The sequence below is a fragment of the Triturus cristatus genome, chromosome 3_2 (assembly GCF_964204655.1).
Source record: "Triturus cristatus chromosome 3_2, aTriCri1.1, whole genome shotgun sequence".
NCBI lineage: Eukaryota > Metazoa > Chordata > Amphibia > Caudata > Salamandridae > Triturus > Triturus cristatus.
This window is the reverse complement of record NC_140584.1, coordinates 282,591,127-282,609,366: the sequence shown is the minus strand read 5'-3', so window position 1 is coordinate 282,609,366 and position 18,240 is coordinate 282,591,127. Positions and strand designations below refer to the sequence as shown.

Below are 18,240 nucleotides of genomic sequence, written 5' to 3'. Positions count from 1 at the left end.
TCCATCACAACTAGTGCGCCCCCTTTGTCAGCCTTAGTGAAATGTAGCTCTTCATTCTGCCCGAGTTCTTTCAACGCAAGACACTCACTTTGAGACAGGTTGGCTACCACTGAGGTATTAACTGGTAATTTTGATAAATCTTGTCTGACTAAAATCTCGAAAGGGTCTATAGTTTTGTGCAAAACGGGAGAATTGAAAGTACTCTTGGGCTTGAACTCGCAATATTCAGACTTTTGTTCAACCATGGAATCAGAATACATTGTTGAAAAGAAATAGCGCAACCACAGTTTTCTGGTGAATTTGTATAGAGCAACTTCTGAATCTAAAGGTGTAGAATGAAATGTAGGAACAAAGGAACTACCTTTTTCTAATACTGCCAATTGTTTAGTTGACAGACTATGTGATGAGATGTTGATAACTAGTGTTTCTTTTGGCGACCTGGCCTGCCTGGTTTTGCTGAATCTATGCCCTCTGCGGGTTTGGCTGTTTCTACACTGGGTTGTGTTGGAGGGTTGTTCGCTGCTGGACTTGTCTGTAAAAAAGACACTTTGGAACCACTGGATCCAGCTGTCGTGGTGACAATACTCAATGTAGATGGGGTTGGAGAACGATTTAGATGGGTATCACTAATGGAAACCGAACTTTCTTCAGAGGAGGTGGTCCCAGTTTTGTTCCAATTGCGTTTTTGTGCATACACCTCCGCCCAGGTGTATACCTCATCTAACTTATAATCAATAGTATCGCGACAAAACTTTCTGATCTTTCGTTCGTGAATCTCCTTCGCGTAAACATCCAGTTTGGTATTGATATCAACTAAAGTGGATTGCCAATTGTCTGCCTCCATATGCTGTGATAAAGCTTATTTTAATTCTTTAATGTCCGTGTCTAACCCCGCCAAGACTTGTGATAATTCTTCCACAATAAGTAAAATGAGTTCTAAAGAACACTTGTTCAAGATGGCGTGCCATCTATCCATGAATTTTTATTCATCTTGAATAGCATTGGTTTTATAGCTAAACGTAACCCTTGGGGAATTCTACTTGCCTTATGATATTGAATCAGAGCAGTAGCATGCAAACGCTGATTAATTTAATTACGCATTAGATACTCTAATTGTCGTATTTGTTGTTGTATCGGCCCATGAGTTGTATCAAAAGCCCTGACCTCTCTAATGAGCTCATACATGTCATTAGCTTCAGATAAAGTGTAAGCTTTAGTTTCAGCTTTGTTCTCTGTAAGATGTACAATCTCTTTGAAAGACATGATGGCGGTGCAAATTAAGCTGTTAGACAGAAACAGGTTAAAAAACAGTTCTATAACAGAAGGAAATTACATCTTGAATGCACTCAACAAATAACCTAGTTCTAACAGAATATTCTTTTCCTCAAAATTCATCATTTGAAAGTGTGCACCCGGTAGGGGGCTCTGTCAACCTCCTCATACAATTATAGATAACAAAACCTGGATGATTATCCAAGGATTCCAAGTGCACTACACTGGAGTCACTTAATCCTAAGTGTCCTAATAATTACATTTACCTAGATTCATATTTCATATATAGTACTCCAATCATAAATTGAGTTAAACTTGGAGTCCAACAAGTGTATCAGAACACTTCAGAAATCATCAGATGCGGAAAATGTCGAGTAACGAAATCTGCTTTTATTCAGTCGATTGCAGATACTCTTCATAAAAGAACACAATGGTGCTTTAACTCAGCAATCCAAGTCAGCTGAAAACATCTTTTCCCAATGCATTTCGGGCCTGAAATACGCCATTTGTCAGGGGAATCTAGAACATCAATAATCAAAATAAATATCTCCACAATCTTGAATCATACTGAAAGTTACGAACACAAAAATAATGATAGGGAGCTCATGAGAAAGACAGGCTAGAGATAGAAATGACGCTACTTATCAGACAGGTGGCAGCTGAGAAAAAACAAAAGAAAACAAAGCTGTGGCTATAAAAGTAAAGTCCCTTGAGAAAACCTTAAAAAACGAAATAGCCAACATGCAGTGCTGTAATAAAATAAATCATTAGTGTACCTGCTGAGACCGCCAAGATCTGGACACACTCTAAATTTACAGGCACAAAGCTGTGCAATCAGCTGTGAAAATAGATAAATGTACTGTGTGAACTAACTCAAAACGGGTCTGTGAATAACACCAGTGCTCAACGAAAAAACGATTCGTACCGCTCGTAATGGCTGTGCAACCTCAACAATAAGTTGAGAATCCTGTAAAGTGAAAGTGCGAAAAATAGTAAATCCTACACACAATGTCAAAGCTAAAAACCAGTGCGTGGTGCGAAATAAAAAATGCTAATCTTACCGATCTGAAAAAGTGCACTCCTGTGTAGATTCTATGGCAGGACCGGAGGCTTTGGATTATGCTATAATCTCTCTTCGCTTTATTACAAATGAAACATCCAGCAGCCAGAAAGATAAAGAAACATCGTCATCAACAACAAAAAACTACAACTCCCTACAACCAGGGAGATACGCAAGTCCATAGTCCTTCCACTATTTCCAGTAACCGGCAATCATAGTCCCGTTTGTCTCCTCTCCTCCTCTTTCTTCGCAGCCAGTTAAGTACTCTCCTATTCTTATTCTTTATTGTGGCTATATTTGACAGTTTTGCTTATGTTGGGGGCTTCTTTAATGTGTATTGTCTGATATTGCAGTTTTGTTGCAGATTCCCCCGCTGGCCGCGGGAGCGTTTCATCTCGCTCCTTACGTGGCTTCATCCCTGTAAGTGTGGTGCGTGCAAAGCCCGCTAAAGGGACTCGGCCCTCTCGTTGCTCTTGCGGCGGCGCTCCTCACAGAGGAGTCGCACTGCGAGAGACACGAGCGGTTCGCCTTGCCCCTGCCTGCCTCACCTGGATGCCCGAATAGTCGGGTTGTATTTTCCCGCAGGTTCTGCCCTGTACGCCCCGGCGGGGGTCCGTAATAAGCTTTTTCACCTGGAATTTTGACGCGCTCGTTCGAGCGTTGTAGTAAGCACAAGTCTCGCTTGCACAGTAGCGCGTGATCGCGCACCTGCTAAACATCACCCATCTGGCGGTACGCGCGTAGGGAGGCAGCAAGCCTGGTCAGGTTATTGAGGGCTACGCGCATAAGGAGTCTGAGCTGCTCCTATTGTGACCTTTTGGTTGCCCAAACTTTGTGCAGTCTACCAGCCTGCCTTGGCTTTAGTTGGGGTTTCCCTCCCCTGTAAAATTGGCGGTGTTTTCACCTCTGGGTTACTTCCCTTATCCTGAGCCTCAGCACGTTTTTTTGATTGTGGGTGTGCTATTGGTATAACTATGGCTGATCAGGCTGAATACTATGAAGAAGAGGTCCAGGTTTTTCCCCCTGGGACGATGATTTCTTTGAGGCGGTAGACACCTCCATTTATAGAGTCGTCAATGAGGTAGTGGGACCCATGGAGCAACGTCTTTCTCAGAAAATTGTCCAAGAGTGCGTGAAATTGGCGGCGCAACGCTCTGATTCCCCTGCCGATCCTTCCCAACAGTCCGGGGAGAAACCTCCACCTCTTAAAAAGCATTGTATCAAAGGGGTAGACGTGGGCGCATTCGAACGCCTCAGGTCAGCTTTTGGCAATTCGGCAGGGCCCACTGTTCCTCTGCCTTTACCGGCGGACGTCCCGCCTGAGCCTGTAGAACCCCCCCCTCCCCTGCGACGGACGATGATGGCACGCAAGGGGATACCGATGATGAGGCGGGGTCTTCACGGCCGTGGCTCCCGTCGGCGACCCCTTCCACCTCCACTTCTGCGGTTCCGGAGGATTCGGACATGCTTAATCCAGATGAAATTATGCACCCCCGTTCGGCGGCTTGGGTCCTTGGGGATACGGTGGCTAGGTTTATGGCTAGTAGGCTCTGGAAGCCCCTGGAGAAGGAGGCTCGGGGTTGCCTTCGTGCGGAATGCCCGAGGCCCTCGTTGGAGAACAAGATTGCTTTCACGCCAGAACTAGACCCGAAGATGGCCACCTTTTTAGCTAAGTTTGTGAAAGATCCGCGGAAAGGTATTGACAGGTCCTGGCGGTCCTGTCAGGTTAAGTTGCTGGATGCCATCGGCCCCATGACAAAAACACGAGATATGGCGGAAGAGGCGAAGGTCTCGGGGTCTCCCATCTCTCCTGAGGTCCTTTCTAATTGGGCCCAGTGTGCCCTCATATTTCTGGGCAACGCTAATTGTGCTTTATCTGCCGAGCGCCGTCGCTCGCTTCTGATCAAACTAGACCCCAAACTAGGGGACTTGGCATCCTCGGAGGCCGGTGCTGTGGCACAAGGTGGTCTCTTTGGAGACCCCTTTGTTAAGGAGCTTGGTAAGTTTGTGGCAACTTTCACGTCGTTGGACAAAGCACAGACCAGTATCAAGCGGGTCTTTAACCAGCGGGGCCGGGAGAGGCAGGGGCCGCTCTCCCGGCCGAGGCTTTCAACAGAACTCCGGAAGGGGGCAAGGCTCCGCTAGTGGTCAGTAGAATACCTCCACAAACTTTAACAACTCCTACCTGACAAGAGGGTAACGTTTCCGAGGACGCGGGGGCTTCAAGACCAACTCTGGTGCCAATTCCTCCGGTAAGTGTACTTCCCGCATCTCCGGTCCGCATTGGAGGTCGACTAGCGGCTTTTCAGGACTCTAGGGCGGACATAACTTCAGACGCTTGGGTTCTCCAGACCATTCGAGGCTTTCATATAGAGTTTCAGGGGGAACCTCGGCAGGAGTTTCCGCCTCGCTGGATTTCTTTCTGCGCACTAGATGCTCAGTTGATCGACGAAGAGCTCTCCGTGCTGCTAGACAAGGGAGCTGTTTGCCAATCAACGCTACATCCCCGGGGGTTCCTCAGCAATATATTTCTGGTGGACAAGGCCGATGGTGGCCGTCGTTCGGTGATCAACCTCAAGGACTTCAATGGATGGTTGGTTTATCGAAATTTCAAGATGGAGGTAATCCATCTTCTACGAGACGTCCTTCTGCCGTCCGATTGGATGGTGCGCCTGGACTTGAAGGATGCCTATTTGGTGATCCCCAGCCATCCTCCACATCGTCGGTTTCTGCAGTTCTGCTGGAGGGATATGGTATACGAGTTCACCGCCCTTCCGTTCGGTCTGTCTTCGGCACGATGGTGTTTCACCAAGGTGCTCCATCCGGCGGTGGAGTTCCTCCGCTCAAGGCATTCACATGATCGTTTACTTGGACGATCTACTACTCATGGCGCAGTGCCCGCGGGTCCTCGCCTCACAGCTTCGGCAGACGGTTTCTCTTTTGCAGGGCTTAGGATTCGTGATCAATGAAGGAAAGTCCATTCTCCAACCTTCCCAAAAGGTGACCTTTCTTGGGTTTGTGATAGATAGTAGGCCTTCTTTCTTCGTCGATTCAGGCGATCGTTCCGGGCCCCTACATTATCGGGCGCTCCAGCGCCTCAAGGCGTTCCATTTGAGGAAGGGGAGATCTTACGACCATGTCGTTCTCCTCTCAGAGGAGGCCAAGGGAGAGATAACGTGGTGGTTGTCCCACATGGTGGCCTGGAACGGACGGGCTATTTTCGGTTCAGTTCCAGATCTGGTCATAGAGTCCGATGCCAGCAAGTCAGGCTGGGGCGCGAGGTGCAGGGATTTTTCCACCGGAGGGTTGTGGTCTGCAGACGAACAGAGTCTCCACATCAATTGTCTGGAACTTTTGTCAGGGTCCTTCGCAGTTCGATGTTGGACCAAGGACAGAGTGCAGTCCTGTGTTCTTCTTAAAATGGACAACGGCTCCGCGTTACGTCAATCGCTTAGGGGGTTCCCGATCTCGGGCACTTGCGAATTTGGCAAAAGATTTGTGGAGTTTCTGTCTGGACCACCACATTTCGGTCACGGCAGAGTGTCTTCCGGGCCAGACCAATCAGGTAGCGGACTGGCATTTTCGGAACCTGTACGATTCCAGTCTTTGGAACTTGGACCCCCGGGTCCTTCAGTGGCTCCAGTCGTTATGGGGTCCTTTCTCGGTGGACCTCTTTGCCTCCCGCCTGGACAACCAGATTCCCCATTACTTCAGTTGGAGGCCGGATTCGATGGCGGCGGCCACGGATGCCTTCCTTCAAAATTGGACGAAAGAGAGCGGTTATGCGTTACCTCCGTTTTCGATGATCACAAGATCTGCGGCCCAGATCCGCTGTCAGGGGGCGGAAGTGACCATGGTAACCCTGTGTTGGAGATCTCAAGTCTGGTTTCCGGTTCTTCTGGAACTTTCTTGGGATTTTCCAATCCTACTCCCCCTGTGTCCTCATCTGCTTCGGAGTCCGGACGGGAAGCCACACCATCTGGTCACACAGGGGCGGCTCCGTCTCATGTTGTGGCGGCTTTCTGGCAACGCTGGTCGCTGCCAGGCCTTTCGAAGCCGGCTGCAACCCTCTTGTCTAAGGCTTGGGCAGATAGCACCACGAAACGTTACAGGTCCGCCTGGACTAGATGGGTTCGCTGGTGTTTTCGAAGGGACTTGGATCCCGTGGTCGCGGATGTTGTTCATGTCTTGAATTTCCTGGTGGATTTGGTGGCCGACGGACTGGCGTACCGTTCGGTTAACGCGATTCGATCGGCAATTTCTGCAGGTCATATTCCATTGGATGGTAAGCCACTCGGTGAGCATCCTTTGGTTTGTAGACTCTTGCGGGGAATCAGTCTGTCTTTGCCGCCGGAACCTCGGTATTCGGTCCTTTGGGACGTTAACTTGGTGCTGAATCTCTTTCTATCTTGGCAGCCCAACAAATATCTGTCATTGAAGGAACTGCCTTCTAAATTGGCTACGCTGCTGTGTTTGCTCTCATGCAGGAGAGTTTCGGATGTCCGAGCTCTGGATATCTCGGCGCGAACTTTTTCGCCTGAAGGGGTCGTTTTTACAATAGGGCGTCATACTAAGTCCCACACCCGAACAGTGTCATATCCAGCGTTTCGGGATTCCCCAAAATTGTGTGTGGTGGATTCAAGGCTTAAGAGGACTTGATTCTAGAATTTCACCCTCCAGCTGAGCGACAACTCTTGATTGCACTCCGGAAGCCACACAAAGCTGTGTCTTCGCCTACAATTGCCAGATGGGTGCGTTGGGTCATGCAAGAAGCGGGCATTGATACGAAACAGTTTGGTGCTCATTCGGCCAGAGGAGCCATGGCCTCTAAGGCGTTTGCATTGGAAGCACGCTCGGAGGATCTGATGTGAGCGGCGGATTGGTCCTCGGACTCTACGTTTAAAAGGTTTTATTTTAAACCAGTCCTGGATGTAGCTCAGTTGGTGGTAAGTAAGCTTTGAACTGGCATAATTCGAAGCCTCCGGTCCTGCCATAGAATCGGAATTTGCCAAGCAGAGTGAGGGTAAGTTCCAATTCTATTAAGGACACGGAGACGAGGATTATCCCACCCGGAGCACGATGGTGCAAACCCGCCAGTACAGTAGTAAGTAACCACTTTTGGGTGCTGCTTGCTTTGCCTAAGATGTTGTTCTTTCCTATGCGGTTGTTTTGTGATGCTTTACTCTCGTGGAGATCTCCGCTCCCCTGATGTTTGTTTTTTTCCTTCCAGGAACTGATGGGTCGGAGCAGGACCAGTAATAAATTGGCGTGACTCGCGCGAAGAAAGAGGAGGAGAGGAGACAAACAGGGGACTATGATTGCCGGTTACTGGAAATAGTGGAAGGACTATGGACTTGCGTATCTCCCTGATTGTAGGGAGTTGTAGTTTTTTGTTGTTGATGACAATGTTTCTTTATCTTTCTGGCTGCTGGATGTTTCATTTGTAATAAAGCGAAGAGAGATTATAGCATAATCCTCGCCTCCGTGTCCTTAATAGAATTGGAACTTACCCTCACTCTGCTTGGCAAATTCCGATTCAGAACCGATATCTCGGACGCAGAAGAAGCTTCTCACCAAAGTTTTTAAAACAGTGAATTTTAAACAAGATTACGCAGTGATGCGCGCCCGACGTTAAAAGTGAAGAAATAGAAAGCGGACTGACCGTGCACCACTAAAAATAAAAGAAGGATACCGTAATGCTCAAAAGTAAACACAACCCGGCTAATAACTACAATAATATGTCTTGAATCCAGAATGAGCTGAAGTACAGAAAAGAATATGGAAACAAGCATTTACAATGCAATAGGTCTGGCTTTGCAAAAGTTTGAGCTATTGGCATTTGTAAATGACACTGCCTTTTATTTATGTCTTGTTTTTTAAAACTGATAAATAAAAGGCATTTGTCATTTACAATGCCAAAAGCTTAAACTCTTGCAAATGCAAGAACTATTGCATTGTAAATGCTTGTTAATTTATGGGAGCATTTTTACAACCATCCATGCAGCCCTTTATAAATAAATTCCTGAGAACCTTGTCAATCCTCCATGGTGGGATTTAACTGCGTTCCACCTGTGCATTGTAGAACCACGGAACCAAGCACAAGCCCTCCCCGGCATTCCACCTTTAGGCTGCGCAGCTTTACGTAATTCACCAAACACGCACTGTGGTTTAGCACATACTTTACAAACGCCGACGCTGCCCCCCCCCCCCCCCTCCCCCCAGTGCATGCCTGCTCTTTTAATGCTAGGCTTGTGTCTAACTGTAATGCACTTGGTGCTGATTTAAAGAGCTCTGATACCTTTGTGTAAAGATTGCGCTATATAAAAGTGCAAACAAACAAATAAAAGCCTACCTGTACCACGTCCATTCTTATTCTGCATTGCCGCATGCCTTTGGGTCCCTGTACTGATTAACTGCACCCGGCTGTGGGAAACCTCCACGGCAGGAACAATGTAATGCAGTCCCAGTTTCGGACTTGCTCCCTTGTTTTGTCATTGTACCAAGTTCCCTTTCGCGGGTTGTGGGACATGCTCCCCAGTTCTGGACATGTTTCCGAGTTTCATGCAGGGGTCAGTAGACATGCTCCCTAATTCTGGACATTATCCTCGGTTGTGAACATGGGGCCCCGAATTGAGGATATATTGCTCACTTCTGGACATGCTCCCAGTTCCAGACATGCACCCCCCTGGACTCACCTGTGCTTTAAGGGACACCCTGCCCACACCAGCTCTTCTGCGGCCCTCCCCACATACCATCCTTCCCTGCTCCCCCTCTCCATTCACCCCCTGTCCAAAAATACATTTAATTAACTCCCAGCTCTTATCCTCTCACTATCTGAGCTCGTAAAAACGTTCTTTAAACACAAATGTTAGCATCAGTGGGCGGGCAGACACTAATTTACGCTGTTCAGAGGACGCCTCAATTAGCTGCTAATTAATGCTCATTGAGGTGCCTGGGATTGGATGGTCACCAAACATGGGCCTTATAAACAATTTCAAACCCCCTTTGTGTTCCCTCATCTCTACACTCCATTTTGTAGTGCATGTGGGTCTGGAGAACCAATCCAGTATTTTATTTACAAAAAACACGACAATGCTAACTTATCATTCAACCCTTTAAGGTAAAAGGTCTCCAGAAACCATATCCAATGAGTTTCACGCTGTAATAGAAATCTAGAAAGATCCCTTCCTGGTGATGATTGGATGACTTTTGTAAATAAAATACTGGATTGGTTCATTAGCATTGTATTGACCTGATAGCTTTATTTGTGGAAATCATGTTTTCATTCACTATTTGGTGTCAGTCAATTTAGTCATATTTCATGTTTGTTGGTTTAATTGCATTATTTTTTAATTTTGTTTATTTAAGTCCCTAATTTCATGGTATCTCATACAATGGTTTTGTTGTTTATCTCAAGATAGTATTGTATTGACAGGATTCTCTGTTACAGTTTTGTGTAGGCAGGTGTCATCTAGAATTTATTGCATTCATTGTTAGCATTCGGACATCCTTTTCTTTTCCTTTTTATTTTTTCCATATTATTTTCTGTACTTCAGCTCATTCTGGATTCAAGACATATTATTGTAGTTATTAACCAGGTTGTATTTACTTTTGAGCATTATGGTGTCCTTCTTTTGTTTTGAGTGGTGCACGGTCAGTCCGCTTTCTATTTCATCACTTTTAAATTCGGGTGCGCATCAGCGCATCTTCTCGTTTAAAATTCACTGTCTTACAAACTTTGGTGAGACGCTTCTTCTGCGTCCGTGATATCGGCTCTGAATCTACACGGGAGTGCACTTTTTCGGATCGGTAAGATTAGCATTTTTGAATTTGCACCCCGCGCTGGATTTTAGCTTTGACATCGTATGTAGGATTTACTATTTTTCACACTTTCACTTTACAGGATTCTCAACTTATTGTTGAGGTTGCACATCCATTACGAGAGGTACGAATCGTTTTTTTGTTGAGCACTGGTGTTATTCACAGACCCGTTTTGAGTTAGTACACACAGTACATTTATCTATTTTCACAGCTGATCACACAGTTTTGTGCCTGTACATTTAGAGTGCGTCCAGATCTTGGCGGTCTCAGCAGGTACACAAATTATTTCTTTTATTACAGCACTGCATGTTGGGTAGTTAGTTTTTTAAGGTTTTCTCAAGGGACTTTACTCTAGCCTGTCTTTCTCATGAGCTCCCAATGATTATTTTTGTGTTCGTAACTTTCAGTATGATTCAAGATTGTGGAAATATTTTTTGGGATTATTGATGTTCTAGATTCCCCTGACGAAGGGAATATTTCAGGCCCGAAATGCATTGGGAAAAGATGTTTTCAGCTGATTTGGATTGCGGAGTTAAAGCACCATTGTGTTCTTTTATGAAGAGTATCTGCAATCGACTGAATAAAAGCAGATTTTGTTACTTGACATTTTCTGCGTCTGATGATTTCTGAAGTGTTCTGATACACTTGTTGGACTCCAAGTTTAACTCCATTTATGATCGTTGTACTATTTATGAAATATTAATCTAGGTAAATGTAATTATTAGTACACTTAGGATTAAGTGACTCCAGAGTAGTGCACTTGGAATCCTTGGATAATCATCCAAGTTTTGTTATCTACATTTGTATGAGGAGGTTGACAGAGCCCCCTACCGGGTGCACACTTTCAATTGATGAATTTTGAGGAAACGAATATTCTGTTTGAACTAGGTTATTTGTTGAGTGCATTCAAGCTGTAATTTCCTTCTGTTATAGAACTGTTTTTTAACCAGTTTAAGTAGTGAGTAAGTAACGTTTATACAGATCATTCTTTCGACTTTTGAAATAAAAACCCATATTGTAAAACTATTGTTATTTTTCTTAAACAGTAAAATGTCAGAGGAATGGCTAATCCAAAGCCTGGTTTAACTCATGCACTCACACAGTAGTTACTGCTGGTGGTTTTACAAGGAACAAGATAGGCATCCTATGTTTAAGTCCCACAATTGCACATGTTTGCACACTGTACAGCTGGATCTTGCTGGTACAAAGTACAGTTCAATTGACTTATTTAATAGCAAATACATTATGTCAATGCAAAAAATATTTGATTGACACTAGAACGCTGAAGCCTCCACTCTCAGTGTAACACAGTTTAATGCTGGCCTTTGTAATGGCAGTTTCAGACCAATATGTGTCTACACTCTACCTTCTATGACACTGGCACACTTTTGAGAGCACTTTAATGCGGTCTTTCATAAAAGTAAAATATGCCAACTGGATTACCAAAGCTGTTACCAAGTTCAATGGAAAATACAGCATACAGTGAAAGCATGTTCAGCAGTTTCTCACTGCTCAGAGATCTAGGTACAAAAAGATCAAAAAGCACAGGGAGAACATGCAAAAAGGCAGATTTTCTAAACTATTTCATTCTCTGCATTTAAATTCATAGTCCAACAAGTTCAAACATCCTTTTATCAGGTCTAGCTGGTATCAAAACTCAATGTTATCATGGGGTGGTGGGCCTCTGATGTCACAGGACTGGATTTTGGAACAACGGCAACAGAAAGCATACAAAAATTGATCCCACTTCCAACAAAAGGGCGGTTTAAAATGGTGTGTAGTACAGGCTCAAACACTGGACGCACTTAGAATAGGAAAAAAACATGCTTGTAACTGTCAAAAATACTATAGGAGAATTTATTTTCTCTTTTTCAGGAAACTTCTTTTATTTAAAAAGGAATGTCATTCTAAAAACAAAAGTGGAGTACTTGCATAAAGGGTGAGAATGAACAAAACATTTAGCATTTTTCCATTTACTTTTTGGATTTCAGGTTCTGAAAAGTCACAATTACACTGGTAACAGTGGGGTAACTGAACTGCCCAGCTGCTGCAGGGTACTTACGGTTTGGCTATGGCCACACGCAGACGGATGGGTAGAGACCCCAGGCCAGGACTACCCTGGCACTCTGCCAGAGCTCGCTTCTGGTCCAATTCATCTGAAAACTTCACAAATCCATAGCCCCTATGGAGAATAAGCAGGCTGCATTACAGATGGCAAAGGTACCACCAACAGTAAATACGGTGGTATCACCTAAGTGTGGGCATAGTGGCAGTTAGGGGGCGGTGAAAAGCTGACCCCCTACCCCTCCTTTGGGCATGAAAGGGGAAAAACAGTCTCCATGGGTGCGACAGGCGAAAAACAGCCCCCACAAGCACAACGTGGGAAAAGGAAAAGCAGCCCAAGCAGAATAGATGAAAGAAGCAGCCTTGGGAGATGGGTTTGGAGGAAAAGCAGCCTTGGGCGATGGGGTTTGGAGGAAAAGCAACTGGGAGGGGACATGGGGGGGGGGGGGGGGGGAGGGTTTAACAATACATGCGTAAATTAGCCTCATTCGAGATGGGCAAGTGAAATTCAGCCTCAGGTGGAGGCAGATCAGGGAAAAGCAGCCTCTGGGGGGGGGGGGGGAGGTCGTGGGGGCAACAAGGAACAGCAGAATCTAGGAAGACAATCAAAAAGCAGCCTGAGAGAAACAAGGGAAAAGCAGGCTCGAGGGAAAGATAGGGAAGAGCATGCTTGAGGAGGCATGAAATATAGCAAGCCTAAAGGAACAAAGAAGAGCAGGCCTAGGGGGACAAGAAAGAGCAGGCCTAGGGGGACAAGAAAGAGCAGGATTAGGGGGACAAGAAAAAGCAGGATTAGGGGGACAAGAAAGGGCAGGCCTAGGGGGGACAAGAAAGGGCAGGCCTAGGGGGGACAAGAAAGGGCAGGCCTAGGGGGACATGAAAGAGTAGACTTAGGGGAACAAAGAAGAGCAGGCACAGGCAAGGGAGAAGTGGGGGAGCTGAGGACTACATTGAGGGGAGGAACAGGAGGCTGAAGAATAGAGGTGCCAAGAACAGAAGTAAAGAAAGGGTGGCTCGGAAAGCTGGGACAGCGGACTCAAAATGAGCGGGACAGGAACAAGGTGGCTGGCATAACAGCAGGAAAGAGTCTGTTCAGCGGTGGCAGGGAAGATCCGTCATCAAAGGGATGATGAAGATGAGGCTTGTACAGCAGGGCGGGCAGAGACGGTTCACGTCAGCATTAAGAGGGTGGAACGAGAGGACAATCTGCTATGAGAGAGGGGTTTTAAGGTAGAATCAGTCCACAGAGGAAACTATGAAAGCCCACAGCTATGGAGGGGAGAGTTTTAAAACAGCTAGCAAGCTCTGGCAGGGAAGCAGGGAGGTTTTAGCTGTGGGGCCATATACAAGAAGGTTCAGGTGGGGCAGGGAAAAGCAGGCTCGAGTATGCGGCACAAAAAAGCCTGACTAGGAAAAAGCTGGCTTGGGGGAAACAGGCAAAAGTGGGCTCAGAAGAAGTAAAGTGTACACATGCCAAAGGGTGAGTGCAAGATTCGGGCCATTGATAAATTCTAGGAATGGGGAGTCCGAAAGTAGGCTATTGGGCTATAGGCCACGACAGAAGTAACTAAGAGGTGAAAAGTGTCCCAATTTACTGTGGGTATTTCATACTTTTACTGAGCACAACAGAACACTAAAGAACATTTCTATTATTATTGCTAGCAGACACAAGCTCAAACTGAGAGCTAAGCAAATGCCGCTTTCACTGCTGTAGTTTGACAGACAGGACAAGTGATGAGGGTAAAAAGCACATGAACTATCAACTCACCAAGAGGGTCAGAGAAATAACTGTATTGGAAAAGGCAAACAGTAGGAACACAAGTCCCAGCAATGTTTAAATGATTGGATGAACTTTGGCAGCGAAGTAAGAGGATCACATAAGAAAGGCACAGGTTTGGAAAGGCAGTTAGAGAAGGGCTAAGTGAGGATGAGAGAGACCCATCTCAAACAGGACAAACCCTTACATTGTGATCCACACTCTTGCCAGACTTATAAATCGTTCCTATCCTTTAAACAGCCTTGTGGTTTCTTTGCAAATGGGCACCCTATTTTGAACACAGTCCCTTTTAAGGTGAGATATTGACCTAATCATCTAATTCAGAAAAATGCTGTGACCCTGATTGTCCTTAAGTGGCAGAACGTGGCCCTGCCTCCAGGACCCATCCTAAACGTGTAATAACTATTATGTACATCAATCAAAGTAAGAAGAGTAAAACGATGAACGACATCAGTTTTAGTGCAATTACATCCTCAAACAATGGTTTGTATTGCAGGGCAGGAGGGGGTCTGGGTGGCACTCAACCCACGAAATTGCATTCTCTGGTTATGAGCCTCGATTGGGTAGACACCTGGCGGCACGTGCACGGGGATAGGAGGGAATTTACGTACCTCTCAGCGGTCCATAAGACTTTCTCCAGGATAGACTATGTTTTCGGCCCCCCCGGGCGACTGCAACGCGGGTAAGGTCCGCTGGGATCCTTCCTAGGGGACTGTCGGACCACTCACCAGTGTTCGTGGCGCAGCAGCTGGGTAGGGGGCTGCAACCCTTTCGCTGGCGACTAGCAGTATGGAACTTGCAGAATGACGACTACGAGAGGCTTATGAGGGAGGCGGTTGCGGACTACTTTGTCGCTAATGTGGGGTCGATCTCCAGTGCAGTAACACTTTGGGAGGCGCTGAAGCCCACTCTAGGAGAGGTGGACATTGCATGGTGCGTGGCGGCTCGTAGAAAGCGTCGAGATGAGTTGGTTAGGGCTGAGGCGGAGGTGGAAGCACTTGAGCGCGGAGCCGGACCAGAGGTGTGACAGCTACTGCTGGCGCAGCGGTCCTATGCCTCTCTCCTGATGGATGAGGCTCGCCAAATATGGCTAGCAACACATAGCAGAATTTGTCAATGGGGCGACAAGTCGAGCAAGATGCTACATCGGCTCTGCCAGGGTGCTTTTCATCCCCAGGCCATCCCGGGGGTGCTGGATGAGAGGGGGGGGGCGCCGATAATTGACCCTATGACCATAGCGGAGAGTTTCACCACCTACTACGCGGATTTATACGCCCCTCAGGAGTGTTTACCGGAGGCAACGGTAGACAAATTCATTGAGGACCTCCCGCCCAGAGCGGCGTCCGATGAGACGCGCCAGCAGCTGGAGCTCCCCCTCTCGGAGGAGGAACTGGGTAAGGCCCTGGGTGAGCTCAATTCAGGGAAGGCACCGGGACCCAATGGGTTCCCCAGTGAGTTCCATCGTCGATACAATTTACAACTAGCATCTTATTATCGGGCAGCGGTTGAGGAGGCCAGGGAGGCCGGTCGGCTCCCACCGGACTGGCGACATGCAGAGGTGGTGGTGTTCCATAAGCCTGGTCGGCCCCCGGAACAGCATGCTTCATACCGCCCTATCTCCCTCCTTAATGTTGAGGCCAAGGTTTTGGCCAATGCCCTGGCTAATCGCCTCCTGCCCCACATTTCGGCTTTGGACCACCCGGACCAGGCCGGGTTCATGCCTCAGAGGGCGACGCAGCACAACATACGGCGGGCACATGTAGCACTGGCAGCGGTCCGACAGACGGGGAGCCGGCTGCGCTCCTACTGGCGGACATGGACAGGGCATTTGATTCCCTGAGCTGGGTTTATATGTTCGCCCTCCTTCGTCGGCTTAATCTTGGCCCTCGGTTCCTGTCGTATGTGATGCTCCTGTATACCGAATTGACAGCTTCGGTCCGCGTGGCGGGAGCGGTCTCGTCCAGCTTTCCCATCCGACGGGGCACCAGACAGGGGTGCCCCCTGTCGCCCTATCTATTCGCCCTCGCCATGGAGCTGTTGGCGGCCTGGGTGCGTATAGATACACAGTTGAAGGGATTTGTGTGGGACCCAGGTCTATCTGACAGGATCGCATTATATGCGGATGATGTACTCTTCTTTTTAACGGCATTGGACAGGTCGGGGCCGCGCATCCTGGAGATCATGCAAATATTCGGGGAAACGACCGGGTTGTATATGAACCCCTGCAAGTCCACGCTGTGGGTCTTGGGACCTCGGGTGAGAGTGAGCCCGTGGGCGTCTGCGCTACGGGTAGCGGAGGGAGGACTTAAATATCTGGGAGTCTTCCTGTCAGAGGTGCCGGCGATATTGTGGGAGCGGAACTTGGCACCGGTATGGGAGCGCGTCCGTGCAGACATTAAGTCCTGGTCCCGAATGCCTCTAACTATATATGGTAGATCGGCGATCTTTAAGATGGTTGCGCTCCCCCGCCTGCTATATCAATTACAGAATCACCCATTCCCGATCGCGCCTCGCTGGTTCCGACTGCTGAATTCAGTGCTGGGCCGGTTCCTTTGGGGGCAGGTGGCGGTGCGTGTGGCGTTGCGCACATGCTTTTTCTCCACCTACTGTGGAAGCCTGGCGACCTCAGATATTCTTTCATACTACCAGGCCTCACATCTGTTAGTCCTCAATGAGTGGTGGTATGGGGACAGGGGGGACCCGGCCTATGCATTGGAGCGGCACCTAATGGGTCATTACACTCTCCACACAATCCTCTACTCGGCGACGTTTGCGGGGTGCGCTGCCGCCGGTGTCAAAGGTAGTCTTCCAAATCTGGCGGCAGTCTCTAAGAAGAATGGGGTGGTGGAATACACTAACTAGGGAAACTCCTCTGTGGCACAACGGATGCCTGCCTGACCTGGTGGCCCTACAGGGCTTCAGGGGATGGGATGCCATGGGTATTTCCACCCTGGGAGATGTAGTGCGGAATGGGTTTTGCATGCCTCGGACACAGTTTTACCGGTACCTCCAGCTCCGCCATGCGCTTTCCCCCAGCCTGGAGGGTCTCTATTCCATCCCAGAGTTTAGCCCGTTGGAGGCGAAGGTCTTCATGTGTGACCTCGAAACCAAAAAGATCTTGCGGATAGATCTGTCCCTGGCCACCCACAGTGTGCCTGCGTTGGAAAAGCTACGGAAGGTGTGGGAGGAGGATGTGGGTACGTTGGAGGAAGAAGATTGGAGGGCCATAGCGATGCGCCTCCGACTCATCCAATTGAAGTACCTCCACTGGTTTACTATACTCGGGTTCGACTGTATCGGGCGGGCCTGGTTGCCTCCCCGGAATGCCTCCGGTGTGGTGGGGCAGAGGGCACATTCCTGCATACGGTCTGGCAATGCTCGTCGCTGGATCGTTTCTGGAGGGGAGTTTTTTCTTGCCTATCTGAGGTTTTGGGGTGGTTGCTCCCACGCACGCCACAGCTCGCCCTGCTGCATGTGATGGACGGGATCGGGGGCAATATTTATAAACGGCATCTTATGCAGCTGGGCCGCACGTTGGCGAAACGTGATATTGCCAGGATGTGGAAGGACACGTGGGCCCCCTCGGTGGCCGCCTGGAAAAATGGCCTGGACTTCTGCATGGGGCTGGAGCAGCCCGTCTTTGTGGCCCGGGAATGTCCACGTAAGCATTACAAAATATGGAAGCGGTGGGCAGACTATAGAGGCCTGTGGCTGGAGCTTCCGATTGCAACAGAGGATATCCCAGTGGAATGAGGGTAGAGATAGGGTGGTTGGGCCTGGCACCTGGGGGGTTGCCTGGGGCGTGTGTGTGCTAAGAGCGGGATGGTCTTTCTTCATTTCTGGTATTTTGTCTGTTTCTCTCCTTTTTGGTCCTTGGTTATCGGCGGGTGGGCGGTCATCAGTGGGGATTGTGCAACACAGGGGGGGTTGGGGGAGTTAGGGTGAGTGGGGTTGATATCCGGAACGACACTCAATGTCAAAGATTGTGGTTGTTTTGTTTATAAAAAGGTCAATTGCGGTCATGCCAATGTATAACTGGATACTGCAGTGATCTCTGGGGTACAGAGCCCTGCGTTTATTGTGCAAATTGACAATAAAAATTTGTTTTTAAAACAATGGTTTGTACTTTTCAGGCCACTGTTTATTGGCTCCCATTTATTTGATGGTTCTGTTCACCCAGACAAACATGTTTGCAAAGGAAGATGAGAAAAGGCCCTTGTGCTTCCAGAGCAGATTATGAAGTGTT

The 18,240-nt window shown here is 47.9% G+C and overlaps 1 protein-coding gene across 2 annotated transcripts in view; it reads right to left on the bottom strand.

Moving 5' to 3' along the window:
* TRNAU1AP (tRNA selenocysteine 1 associated protein 1) overlaps positions 1-18,240 on the bottom strand; it is a 203,773-nt gene that overhangs the window by 113,550 nt on the left and 71,983 nt on the right. For both annotated transcript variants that reach the window (XM_085647623.1, XM_085647624.1), the window contains one exon: positions 12,216-12,335. In XM_085647623.1, coding sequence (XP_085503749.1) covers positions 12,216-12,335 — 120 coding nt within the window. The remainder of the gene's footprint in view (positions 1-12,215; positions 12,336-18,240) is intronic.